The sequence below is a fragment of the Schistocerca piceifrons genome, chromosome 1 (assembly GCF_021461385.2).
Source record: "Schistocerca piceifrons isolate TAMUIC-IGC-003096 chromosome 1, iqSchPice1.1, whole genome shotgun sequence".
NCBI classification, from domain to species: Eukaryota; Metazoa; Arthropoda; class Insecta; order Orthoptera; family Acrididae; genus Schistocerca; species Schistocerca piceifrons.
This window is the reverse complement of record NC_060138.1, coordinates 537,518,744-537,532,183: the sequence shown is the minus strand read 5'-3', so window position 1 is coordinate 537,532,183 and position 13,440 is coordinate 537,518,744. Positions and strand designations below refer to the sequence as shown.

The following is a 13,440-nucleotide window of genomic DNA, read 5'->3' as shown; positions in this document are numbered from 1 at the left end:
AGCATATGGCTGAGGAAATAAAAGAGAGAGAGAGAGAGAGAGAGAGAGAGAGAGAGAGAGAGAGAGAGAGAGAGAAGGAGGAGGAGAAGAAGAAGAAGTCAAATGCAAGAAACACAAATTGGATGACCATAAACTGTTACTGAACAGGGAATTATTTGCAACTGCAGTGTGTCATTCTTTGCTGCAATCTGATAAGTGAGAAATAATTCAGTTAAGTGAATATAGGGGAGACTGAAAATAGACAATCAACTTGAGCACAAGTGATACACTTCCTACATTCCAAACCAATCTTTAACTAAGTAGAAGCTCAATATCTATATAACAAAGAAATAAACTGAGCTCAAAATAAGAGCAAAAACGCAACATCTCAGAATCATCTTTAAGAAACAACAGCTGGAGCAAATACGAAATCTTTTTCTGTTAGAACTAGTGATGGGGCAACTGACTGGTTTTAACAACTTACTGGCCAGACAAATTTTTCAATAAAAAGAAACAGTCGAATGGAACTAGTCTCTTCACCCACATTAACCACATGAATATTTTCACTCAGTCTCTGGGTTTGAGTGATTTCACTTGCATACTTTTTCAGTCATATACTGCCCAGGAGACGACCGATGTCTTTGAGAGCGGGTGCAGATGCTGCCACTGGCAGCCTTCAGTAGCCAGGAGGGCTGCTGCTGCAAAAAGATGACCCATTCAGTGATGCAGTGCAGAGAACTATGCAGCCTCCTCACACCAGAAGCACTCCTGGCGGCAGCAGCAGACTGCAAGTTTCACAAACAATCTGAGAGGGCCAGATTCAGATAGTTTTTAATTAATGATCTTCATCATGTCGGAATGCAAATAGTTCCTAAAATCTGGCAGTGTTCTTTGCTTTTTCAGATACCCATAAGCGAACTTTTATGCTCAATTTTGTTCTCCCAACATAACATCAGCTTAATTACTTGTGTTGCCAGGTGTAGAATTATGAAACCAGAATTTCCCTACACATGGTGCTACCCGTCAGTGTAGGGCCCACGAGACCGCGTCTGCAGCACCATCTGCTTCCTGTATCGGCTGACGATGAATTTCAACACTCAGTAACCCAAGTTCCATACATCGGTATCTGTTTAAAACCCGTAAACATTTAGAGCTCTATGTCTACGAACTATGATTTGCAGGCAGCATTGGGTTTCTGTTATCACTTGAAGAAAACTGCTGCAAAATCGCATCGAATGCTTATCGAAGCTTTTGGCAAACATGCTGTTGGGAAAACAGTGTTTCGAGTGGTTCAAAAAATTTGAAAGTGGTTATTTTGATTTGAGGAATGACGAGCATGGGAAACCACCAAAAAAGTTTGAAGACAACAAATTGCAGGCCTTATTGGATGAAGATGGTACTAAAATTCAACAGGAACTGGAGGAACAACTGAATGTGACACAGAAAGGCGTTTCTTTTCGGATGAAAGCTGGGGGAAAGGTGCAGAAAGTGGGAAAATGAGTTCTGCATCAACTGAATGAAAGGCAGCAAGCAAATCGGAAGACCACTTGTGAAATGCTGCTCGCCAGATACGAAAGAGAGTCGTTTCTCCATCGAATAGTGACAGGTGATGAAAAATAGATATATTTTGAGAATTATAAGCGTCGTAAATCATGGGTGAATCCTAGCAAACCATCGACAACCACTCCAAGACCTAATCACTTTGGAGAAGACAATGCTCTGTGTTTGGTGGAATCAGTAGCGTGTCATCTATTATGAACTGGTAAAACTGTTAACAATCGCTACCAACAGCAAATAATTGATTTAAATTGAGCAATATGTGAAAAACACCAGGAATATGGAAAAATGCAACACAAAGTCATACTGCTCCATGGTAACACTCCTCACACACAGCAAAACGGGTCAGGGAAACGATCGATGCATTCAATTGGGAAATACTAGGGCATGCGGTTTATTCTGCAGATTTAGCTCCATCCAATTATCATATATCTGCGTCATTGGGGGATGCTCTCGCTGAACAATGCTTCAATTCATATGAAAATGTACAAAAATGGCTCACTTTCTGCTTCGCTTCTAAAGAATTTTTTTTTTTTTTAGCCTGCCAGAGAGGTGGGAGAAATGTATAAATAGCTACAGAGATTATTTTAAATAAAATATTGTTTATCAGTTTCAAACAACAGACATGTAATTACTGCAATCAAATTCCGGTTTCATACTTCTACACCTGGTAACTGCATCTGGAACAACTTAATCCACAACAATACATTAATTAATTTTAAGTGATGTAAAGAAGATAAGTCTATACAGCACATAATTAAAAGAACAAGTGTAAAGCTTATTTTAAATTTGGCAATCCCCTAAACTGTCTTACCTACGGGCATGAGGGTACTGACTGCTTTACTGCTTTAGTTCAACCAATGAAAGCACCAACGACTGGTTTAATTCCAAAGAGTGAAAGGAGAACTCAGTCAACTAAAGATTAAAGGGTGGTTTTGGTTGATACAACGAATACGTAATCCCACGGACACGAAAACTTCACATTGATTTCACTGGAAAAGAAAGAATGAATGAAAAAAATAATTCATTTAATGTGTAAAATTACGACTGGCTGTGTCAGCTGTTTTCAATCGGCTGCTGCCACAGACTGGTATCGCTCAATTCAATTGATGCGTAAAACTACAACCGAATGATTCACTTTCCAACAAGTGATTGAAATGATGATTTTAATGTAATTGCTCCCAACACTAGTTAGAACAAGGCATAAGGCAGTAACTGAAGCACAAATCTTTTTTATTCAAAAATACCCTCATGCCCATGGGTACAAGAAGACATCTCAGGGGATCCCCAAAGTTAAAATAAGCATTATACTTTTTCTTTTAATTATGTGCTGTATAGATTGGTCTTCTTTACATCACTTAAAAGTAATTAATATATTGTTGTGGATTAAGTTGTTCTAGATGCAGTTACCAGGTGTAGAAGGAGATAATGTCCTTAATCAATCAACTTTGTAATAAAATAAAGGGTGGCCCACATATAGAAAGGAAGAAAATCGAGACTCAATTGAGCATTTCTAAAACTGGTCACCCAAGAAAGAAAACAGAAATGCAATAGAAGTCTACATATTAATGACTGAACAACAAAGTGGACTCTAAGATCAGCTAATAGCAGCTAATACTACTAGTACTATCACTAACTCAATCAGCTATTTTTTAAAATATCTTACAGAAGAAATCCTATAACTTATTTTATGTTTCTATGTTTTGAAACTTACAATCTGATGATAATGTTAAGAATTTTCAACAGATATTTTTACATGTAAACGGTATAAATTGTATATTTATCCCTAAACCAATGTCACAACACTATTGTTTCGTGATGTATCAAAGACTATATTCCTAGCTGGTGCAACAGATCCATAATTATTCAGAGCTTGAGGAAAATAACTTGGCACCTGCACAGAAACACATTCCTGTCATCAGCTATAGACGAGTCCACCTCTTTGTTACCAAGGGGTGGCCACATTAATTTGGTGTCACCTGCTTAGTTGTCTTCTTTATCCATTAGAAGGAGTTGTCTCAATTGTTTATGTGCTGATTTTCATTGGTATACGCTATTCAGGGACTCGCATACTGACTTGCCAAATTATTGGTTGTACTGGCATAACTGGTGAATATGATTGTTTGCAGACTCACTAGCTATAGCTTAGAACTTCTGCTTGTAAACAGGCTTCAGCTATTGAACTGCACCTTCCATATTGTGTAGTGGCCACATGCAGTGGAGTCCCCACCGGTGGCCCCTCCCCTACCACGCTGTCTGCACAGGTATGGCATAAGTTATTTTGGGTGCACTCTATCACCATGTGGATTCAACCACTCTCCATGTCACACAAGTTAACATCTCTCTTTCTAACAGCTATAAATTAAAGCACAAATATCAGATAATAAGATGACTGTTCTCATACACACACCATTGTCGATTTATAGTCAAATCTATCACCTAATGTGCCTAAACACTGAGAGAAAATACCTGTAAATTGAGTGAGGGTATCAGCTCGTAGTCGATAGCGAGGTATCTGCTCCTCCAACAGACTGATGATTTCCACTTCTGGAAGTTCCCCTCCACAACACACGTCTGAAACAATAAATATGTTTTATGACTTCAGCATGTCCAACAATAACTGTTAACAATAAATACATCACGCCGGGGTACACAGTGTTAAGAAAGAGGAAAATGTAAGCATAGATGGTATTGTTTGTTTTGGTCTGTTCAGATGCATTAATTTAAAAAGGAATACATGAAATTCTTGTTTACTGTGTCACAAATGAGCAACTGCTGGTGAAGTACAACTGGGAAAATGTACACACTCCAAAATGTGGAAGCATGAGGTTAATGGTACATAATCCCATGTTAATAATACTGATTTTCTTCTCAATAGATTGTAATTCATCATGTATTAACTATTAAAATTAATTATATATTGCAGCCTGTGACAAAGCCTTTAACAAAAATCAGCAGGCAAAACTGAGTCCAACAAATATAGGAAATACCTATTTATTTGCAAATATTTCCTTTATGACTATGTGCTTCTTCAATGTGTTCTTTAACTGATGGATTTCAGTTCCTCATTGTTTCTCTTTAAATTTAACCTGTTCTTTCAGTAAACGGTTTCGGTGATTCAAAAATAACAACAAATTTGATTATTCACGAAGTTAACAAAATGCTGAACTACTGCATTCTGCAATGGTGTATAATTTAGAAAGATATTGACCACTACAACTACTCAGTCAAATAAATAGAACTGCGATCTGGTACCAATGATACAAATACCATACACAGTGTTTCCTTGAACAAGGGCAAAATAAGGAGTTAAAAACATCGAATTGCGTTACCAATGCCGGCTCAGTGACTTTTATTTACTTCAACAGAATAGATGAATTAAGTAGTTTGTTAAACAAGTATAGATTTAATTTTTTTCCATTAAGCTGCACTCATTGTTGTCTACAACTGTACATGTTACTCTGAGAAGCATGCTAACTACAAAAAATAAATGTGACAAATTGGAAGTCTATTACTCTCACGCAGTTGCAACCACAATAGAACATACCCTTCTGCCAGCTCTCAAGAATAGAATCCCTACGTGCCTGGAGATCTCCAGACTTTCTTCTGTTCTTCCCCAATAGTTTGCTTTGGATGGGGAACATCCTCTCAGTTTGAGAGTTCCCTCAGCACTGAGCCGGAGGCTGGCATATAGCCAGGAAAATACTGCACACCTGTGCTCACTGATGTAAGCCAAATCCATCCCACCTCACAGACACAAAAATAGGTCAGTCACAGCTCTGACTGTGTTCTGAACTCATGCAGACAGCTGCAGTAGTTTTCACCTAAATCGTCCCATTAAGAATAAACAACACTGGTCTGGTTACTACAAAATATGTATTGCACTGGTATATCACACACATTTCCGATATATTTACATGTATGATTAAAGAACGGAAAATTACTGAAACTTGATATATAAATCCACCCTTTGCATTCTTTGATGTCCGTAAAGTACGCAAAACAATGTCGCACTACCATATCAATAAGACCATACAGAACATCACAGCCTCACTTCTGAAACTCCAAATTACATTATCTGAGCAAATAATGTGTACATTACAATATATGATTTGTGTGGAAGCTGCAACCAGTCACTTTCCTGAGCCACAACAGGCATATTAATTCCATGATTAAATACAATAAATTCTGACTCTAGCCACTGATACAAATTCAATGCCGACAAGTAAAACTTGTGCCGGACCAGGACTCAATTTCAGATTTCCTGCTTTACACGAATGGTTGCCTTAACCGCTTCGGCTACCCGAGCATACTATCCATCTGGTCCAAATTCCCATCTTGTAACACACTACTCAAATAGCGGCCGGTGTCCACTACTCTTGGACCGAGCGTGGTGGCGCAGTGGTTAGCACACTGGACTCGCATTCGGGAGGACGACGGTTCAATCCCGTCTCCGGCCATCCTGATTTAGGTTTCCCGTGATTTCCCTAAATCGTTTCAGGCAAATGCCGGGATGGTTCCTTTGAAAGGGCACGGCCGATTTCCTTCCCAATCCTTCCCTAACCCGAGCTTGCGCTCCGTCTCTAATGACCTCGTTGTCGATGGGACGTTAAACACTAACCACCACCACCACCTCCACTACTCTTGTTGCTCACCGCATTATGATACGGCTTGATGGCCATTAAGGTCATTGCAGTGTGGACGCACTGTCTGTCCTGAATTCTCGTGGAAATCCAGAGTGATGCAGCAAGCAACGGGTGTGATGGACAGGGGGGCTACGTAAGTAGTGCGTGACAAGGTGGGAATTTGGATCAGAAGAAAAGTGTGTTTGCGCAGCCAAAGCAGCTAATGCTACTGCTTGCACATAGCAGGAAATCTAGGTTCCAATCTTAGTCCAGCACAAAACTTTCACTTGTTGCCATTGATTTCATTTCCATGCCCAATTGTGGCCAACATCAAAATTCATTTCATTTCATTATCATATCTATGTATGGCTGCAGTATCAAGAGTGACGTCTATTCTTTCAGACAGATATAAATCAAAAGAAGAGCCTGAAGTAGCTCAAGAGATGGCTAGTAAGACAATAAAAAGTACAAAAATCTCATGAAACAACTGCCTGAAGTCAGAATGTGTAAGATAAATTTAAATTAGCCGTTGAATATTAAAATTTTAAAAAAGTAAAGTAGATACAGTACTTAACAAGAAGGAACAATTCTAACATTATCATTAGTATTTCTTTTTAAATTGAAAGCAGTAAAGGCAAGTAGATACAGTACTTCACTTTTATAAACACCTTTGACATTATCCACACATCCATTGCACAAAACACGAAAGAATGTCACCTCTGAAGATGCATTACCTACTGAACAACCAAAATATTGAACACACACACACACACACACACACACACACACACACACACACACACACACACAAAACAATTCAGACCTATGTTGCACTGAAATGTTTGCCAAAACTTTTGAGTTTCTGGGGCAATATATCTCCACTAGGCTACAACAGCTAGGCATTTTGCCAGTATCTCATTCAGACTCTAGTTGGCAGTAGTAAATGCTGTGAAAACACCAAGAATAAAGGAAAGAATAAAAGTTAAAGACTTTAACATATTACTGAAAGTGTCCAATTTATTAGCAGGTATTGTACATTAAGTAACTCAATAGCTGTATGGACTTTTTCTAAATATAATGACCACTATGGGATTATTCCACCATATTTCTGTGCACCTATTATCAATCTTTCTTGTAAATGTTAAATTGTTGCAATATTTACTCACTTGTAGTAAGCTACAAAAATTCATACTTGCAAATTATTAATTTCAATTCAAATTAAGAATTTTCCCACACTAGGATGTGGGATACTGCATACAGCATCTGTTGTTTGACTTCACAGTAAGAATGAAAGTCTTAAAAAATAATATTGTTATGCCTTTTATATTGTGTATAGACTAAGATTTGGCACTGACAAAATTACATTATCAAAGCCAGCAGTACAAGCCACTAAAGAATGAAATCCTTTGATAACAAATCTTACAAAAGTTTCCTTATCTAAGGAATGTTGCTACTGGTGTTTTGTTTGTGCATGTGTGTTCCTTATAAGCAGCTGGTTGCTGCACAATGAAAAGTGAAAGGACAAGCTTGTCCGCTCTGAGAGGAGACAAGCTATACAGGCAATGACCCACTTTTCCTTACTTGGCCATGAGCTGACTGCAGAAGTGGTTACCACTCCACGGAACAGTATCAGTCTGTCATCCACGGGTAGATTCCACAGAATGCATGGAATGATTTGTTCATCAACAAACAGTATTACTTATAACAGAGGAGGAAAGAAACAGATTTGGGATTTAGTAACCTCCACTGTACTTACATTATGCAACACACTTTTTTTCCCTCTCTGTGGCATTTAACAAGAATGTACCACTTACAAATGTTGCAACTAAAGATAATGAAGCTTAGTAGAAATAGCTGTTCCAGATATTTCTTCAGTATATTTCCCTTTGAATCATTTTCTGTATTCTCCTCCCCTACACCACTATGATCTGTAGCTATTCAAATACAAGCGTAATTGAAACAAAAATCTTAAGAGTGTAAAATTAAAAAGATGTAATCCAAGGTGGACTCCTACTTCTAAGAACTGTTGACAGGTGGCAGCATGGTTCAAAAATCTAAATCAGGCCAATTATGAACTGAGAAAGTAGGACATCAACCGACATCTATAACCGATAAAAGTATTGGAGAGAGAGGGAGGGAGGGAGAGAGAGAAAGAGAGAGAGAGAGAAAGAGAGAGAGAGTGGTGGGGGGGGGGGGCGGTAATTATGTTTCAATGAGCAAATTTACGGGTATCAAAATATGTAACAAATGGCTGTATTGAGTGACTGAATGACGTAGAAGCTTAAATTTTTTACACTGCCACAGGACTGTAAACTTCAAATGGATACCTCTTTCCGTTCTGAGAAAACGAGTCTTACCAGATAGACAACAAAGTGATCCTATAACTATTCTGTTTTTACCGGCTGGGGTAAGGAACACTAAAAGCTAAGAGAGCTAGCTCTAAGCCTAAAAAAGCATACAACCATCAGCATGAGAACAGTCTGACTCTCTGTTGTGATTGCAAAGGAATAGTTTTTGTCTACTATATGGAACGAGGTGGACAAAAGTGTCAAATAGCTTTCTATGGAGATCTTCCAAAGCATCATCAGCACTGTTCTAAAATAGGAAGTAATGAACAAGTACTTATATGAGTCTGTGTGTTCACATGTAATACAACTATTTTCAACTTCAATTGACTGTTCAGTTATCACGCCCATTCAGCCCATGAAATTCACAAGCTTTGTCGAAAATATACTTGTCAGACCTAGAACCTCCTCCTTCCGAGATTTCTTACCTTACACAACTTAATGAGGCATTGGGAGACGTTTTTGAACAGAGAACTGGAAAAAATGGCACACAAATATTAACAATTTTTATTGAAAGTCCCATTCCCCAAAGTACATTTCAACTTTGTGATACTTCGAGACCATTGTAATCGAACACTGTGTTAAAATACTGAACAGGAAAAGCTACAACATTTTTTTTTTTTTAATCTGTCAATTATCAAAAAAGGTTTGTGTGTTTTAATTATTTCAAACTCCACACAATATCTGATATTACATTTGATCCTCTTCAACCAATTAATACATCAGTGAATTGGATGATTTATTTTGTCATTATTCTCCAGGTCCATTCGTCAATTACCTCCTTCAATAAGATGTTGCACCTTAATTTTCCTTTCATTTTTCGAAGACATATCTCACAACAGGACCTATCAGTACAAAATTTATTTTATTAGTTCTCATTACTCTTCAACATAATGTTTTGTGGCATACAATAAATGATGTTGCAGTGTCTACCTGTAGCAACACCACCTAATTTCAGAATGAGACTAAACCAAAGTTCAATGATATCAATGCAAAAACAGTGTCTTGAACTTTATTATAATCTGTAAATGTCTTTCTTTCAATTCAAGTATTCAACATCAGACATAAGTGAAAATTGTTGAGCAAGAATCTGGATTGTGGGATTGATGTGCACAAATTTCCACCCAAAAGACTGTAACTTTACTTGGAATGTGCATGAGAATAGTGGCAGTTCCTCAAATGGCAGGAGTCATCCACCACGCAAAAAAATTCGAGCACAGGTGATTTTTTTCCAAACAAAAGAAATGATTGTATTTTTTTCCAGTGTATCTAAAAAGTAGCTGCACCAGTATTCTTATGAGCTTTTATCTGAACATTCCACCAACCTCGTACTTTGTGTTTATCATTACCTCGTTTACAAAAAGAAATGAACCCCATACCTATAAAGTTTTGTAATACATCAGTTACTTATTTACAGCAGTGATTGCCTGATCCACTCGACACACTTGTCAAAACATAATATCGTATTGCTCCATCTCTAATTCAGTTTCAAATAAAAGAATGAATCTGCATGTCTAATATAGGTGGGCGGACAAAAAAATCTACACACAAAGCGGCAACGGGAGGAAACACACATTAAAGTTAAAGAAATGTGCAATATTCTGGAGCCAGTGGCTCCTCCTTCTGGCAGAAGGATTGAAGGAGGAGGAAGAGAGATGAAGGAAAATGACTGGTGAGGTTTAGGAAATAAGTTGTGGAACAGTCGTTCAGAACCCCAGGTCAGGAGATGGGATGAAAAGAAAGAGACTTATTGTTGAGGACAGCCATGACAATCCTTTTCATTCAATTGGGTATGAAAACAAGACAGATTTTCAGTGAGCAAGCTGTTTATTATTTCAACAGTAATCACCATAACTGTTAATACATTTATCCCACTGAGTCAATGAGCAGTGGCTATTTGAAGCCAATGGAAAAGGTCATCATGGCTTTCCTGGAGGTGGTGTGCCTCTTGTCTCGACTAAGCTTCGGAAGTTTTGCTGGGAAGTAGGTCTCTTGATAAAATGTCGATAAATCGATATTTTTTCCGAGAAATATCGGCATTGTTTTTTTTTTCTACGAAATATAGTAGCGAAGTGAAAAGGAAAGGAAAGGAAAGACATTTTTATTTCTTTTGCAATTTTCGGTAAATAGTTGAAATTATAGTAGAACATAATTGTACTTTCACTGTGTGAAGGAGTCTTTACTACTTTCTGAACTTTCACCACTCCTGTCCTCTTTGTGTGAGGCCAGTATGGATGACACAAAATAGTTTCATTGCTCCACAGTGGGGGGATGGAATAGGTTCCTGTTGTGATGAAATAGCACACCCGTTGCGTTAAAAAACTACTAGTGTGCAATTTCTTCACATCAGCATTCTTCAAAAACAGTTGTTGGAAATGATGAACAAAACTCTAAATGAAAGGATTGGTCTCTGCGATGGGCACAGACGTGTGATGAGGAAATGTTGATGTAATCGGCGCTAGCGAGAGTAACTACAACGTGTAACTCCACTACGCAGTTTTGAAACAATTGCTACGTCGCTGGCGTTGGGAAAAAAACATGAAGTGTTCCGGACAAATCCGAAACCGGACGACGGACACCTTTATCGTGCCACTTACATGCAGATACCATCATTAGCAAAGTCGTTATCGCCATGGATGTAAGTGCGTCGTTTTCCTTTCAATTCTAAGGGGCTGCTAGGTTGTTGAGTACAGATTCATCTAATAATAAATCAATACCTAAATACACAGCTCTAAAGCCGACATTATGTTTACAATATGAAGCCGAAATTTTTATAAGCCAGTACGTCGATTTTTTTTTACCGTCGATATATCTATACTATTTTCGATATATTGAGGACTGATAACGATATTTTTTTTTAAATATCGATGTATCGGATTTTCAGATTTTGGAAATGTCAACGGTCCTAACTGGGAAGCCCGTAACATCCTCCATACCGACCCCATCTCACCCCCATGCGATTTCCATATTTCTGGAGGCCGTCGACTTGCTGCGGACGAAGATTTGCTGTTCTCGGTACAGTCATGGTTCTGTTGGAAACCGCAAACATTTCTTGTCACACAGATAAATTTATGAAGTTATGGCGATTACTTTGGAATAATAAATAGTTAACTTACTTTTTTCCTCATGAGAATTTGAAACTGCAATTAAACTTACAAGAAATGGCTGTATAATACGATTAACCACGAATATCTCTCTACATCGAGATGTGGGTACCAACTATTGACGACCTGAACTTGTGCAGTACTACTACATACAGCGTCCACGAAAACTAAGCGAATAATATTTAAAAAACGTATTGTAATTAAAGCGTCTAGGACTTCGTATTGCCTTAGTTTCATTTCGAGCTTGGAGAAGATTGTATCAAAATACATTTTACTGTATACCAGCAGGTAACCTCGTCAATATTTGGCGAAATTATTCATCGTGCTTGGTTTTCTGCCAAACTGAGCGATGCGAGAGGACCTTTTATGAATGTGTGACAGCTTTGTTTTTCTATAGAAACTTCAAAACAACGATGTAATTGTAGAAGTGCGGCGTTTATGACGTGTGCCAAACGCCGAGAAAATGATACCTTTCCCTGTTTTTACGACGAATATCACTCAAGCATGTGTAAATTATCGCAATAAAAGTATCTAATTTCATACATGAAGTTATTGTGTACCCTAATCAACTGATTGAAATTTATTGGCAATCTCAAATTTTCCTTTGCTTTTCATGCATTTTATGAAATTATTGATAAATAAGATATACTGAATATTACTTTGGTTTATTTGTAGCGTAAGTAACGTAAAAAGTGAAAATAAAAAAGGACAAAGTTTGCACATAAGGACTCGACCCTAGGATTACCGGCCTACGTTAAACGCTGCCTATAAACTTCGCTAGCTAACTTGCCTGACCAGCACAAAAAAATCCTTTTTTTTCTAAATTCTTGGCCATCTGTAGCTCCCACTTCTGTCACTTTCATTTCTGATCAAGGGTTGCATATATCATAGGCTTGGATGAAATCGGTGGTGAAGAGTAGGTGGAAAGGCGTTAATGCATAATGTCGGTACGTATCCCACAATGACGAACAGGACAACGTCCTATTTGAGATCGATTGTCATATGACTTTATGTTACAAATGATTTTGTCAGTTTAGAGACGTGTCGTCCCACAAGAACTAAATTTTATAGGTGGCCCTAAAATCTTATTATACCCTACAGAACTGGTGGTTGCCTACTCAAAATTTGATACAGCCAGGTGACTTTGATACTACACTACTTAAGAACAAAGCCAAAGGTCACAGGTTCTATTCCCAATGATTCCTAGGAGTTTGTCACTTACTACTTTTTTCACCTCTGGCGATGTTCGTTAATGTGAAAAATACCGTGTTATACCACAGTTCGGATTTCACGTTAAAGTGCCGTTCCCCCAACAACTGCCTGCAATGTCACTTCAAAAAGTCGCTGGTAGGCAAAGGCATACGATTTCCAATGGGACCATGCTTACTAACGTACTGTGAAGTTCAAACCAACCTTTGTGTAGATCACAGCTTTACTTACTACTCTGATACTTAAAAGGTAACCATTATTTCCGGATTATCTTTAAAGTACAGCTTTTGTATTATTAAAATGATCAAGGATGTGAAACTTCAGAAGTTGATGGTTTGGAATTATATCGTGATATGATTAAATCTGACAGTTGTCCCACAAAATTGTCAGTAAGTTAAGAAATAAAGCAATACACATTTAAAAATATAATTTTATTCGTTTACCAACAGAGCCCGATTGAAACTGAACATAAAAAGTCTGAAGTAAGAAAAAAATGCTTTTACAATTGCACTATTGTTTGTAAAACTGATAACACAGCATACGAAAACGTTCACCTATTCATTTTAATGAATGTAATACATTATTTTCATGTCTTCAATTTTTTAACATCGATTCCCATAA

General features: G+C 37.7%; 1 protein-coding gene across 2 annotated transcripts in view; it reads right to left on the bottom strand.

Annotated features, from left to right (window-relative positions):
- LOC124799246 (trafficking kinesin-binding protein milt) overlaps positions 1–13,440 on the bottom strand; it is a 216,346-nt gene that overhangs the window by 192,195 nt on the left and 10,711 nt on the right. Inside the window, exons 1-2 of one of the 2 annotated variants that reach the window (XM_047262795.1) lie at positions 5,084–5,195; positions 4,006–4,110 (exon numbers count right to left, since the gene is read on the bottom strand). In XM_047262795.1, the coding sequence (XP_047118751.1) occupies positions 4,006–4,110; positions 5,084–5,180 (202 nt within the window). In that variant the 5' untranslated portion in view covers positions 5,181–5,195. Of the gene's footprint in view, positions 1–4,005; positions 4,111–5,083; positions 5,196–13,440 lie in introns of those variants that run through there. The other variant, XM_047262835.1, reaches the window with a different exon arrangement.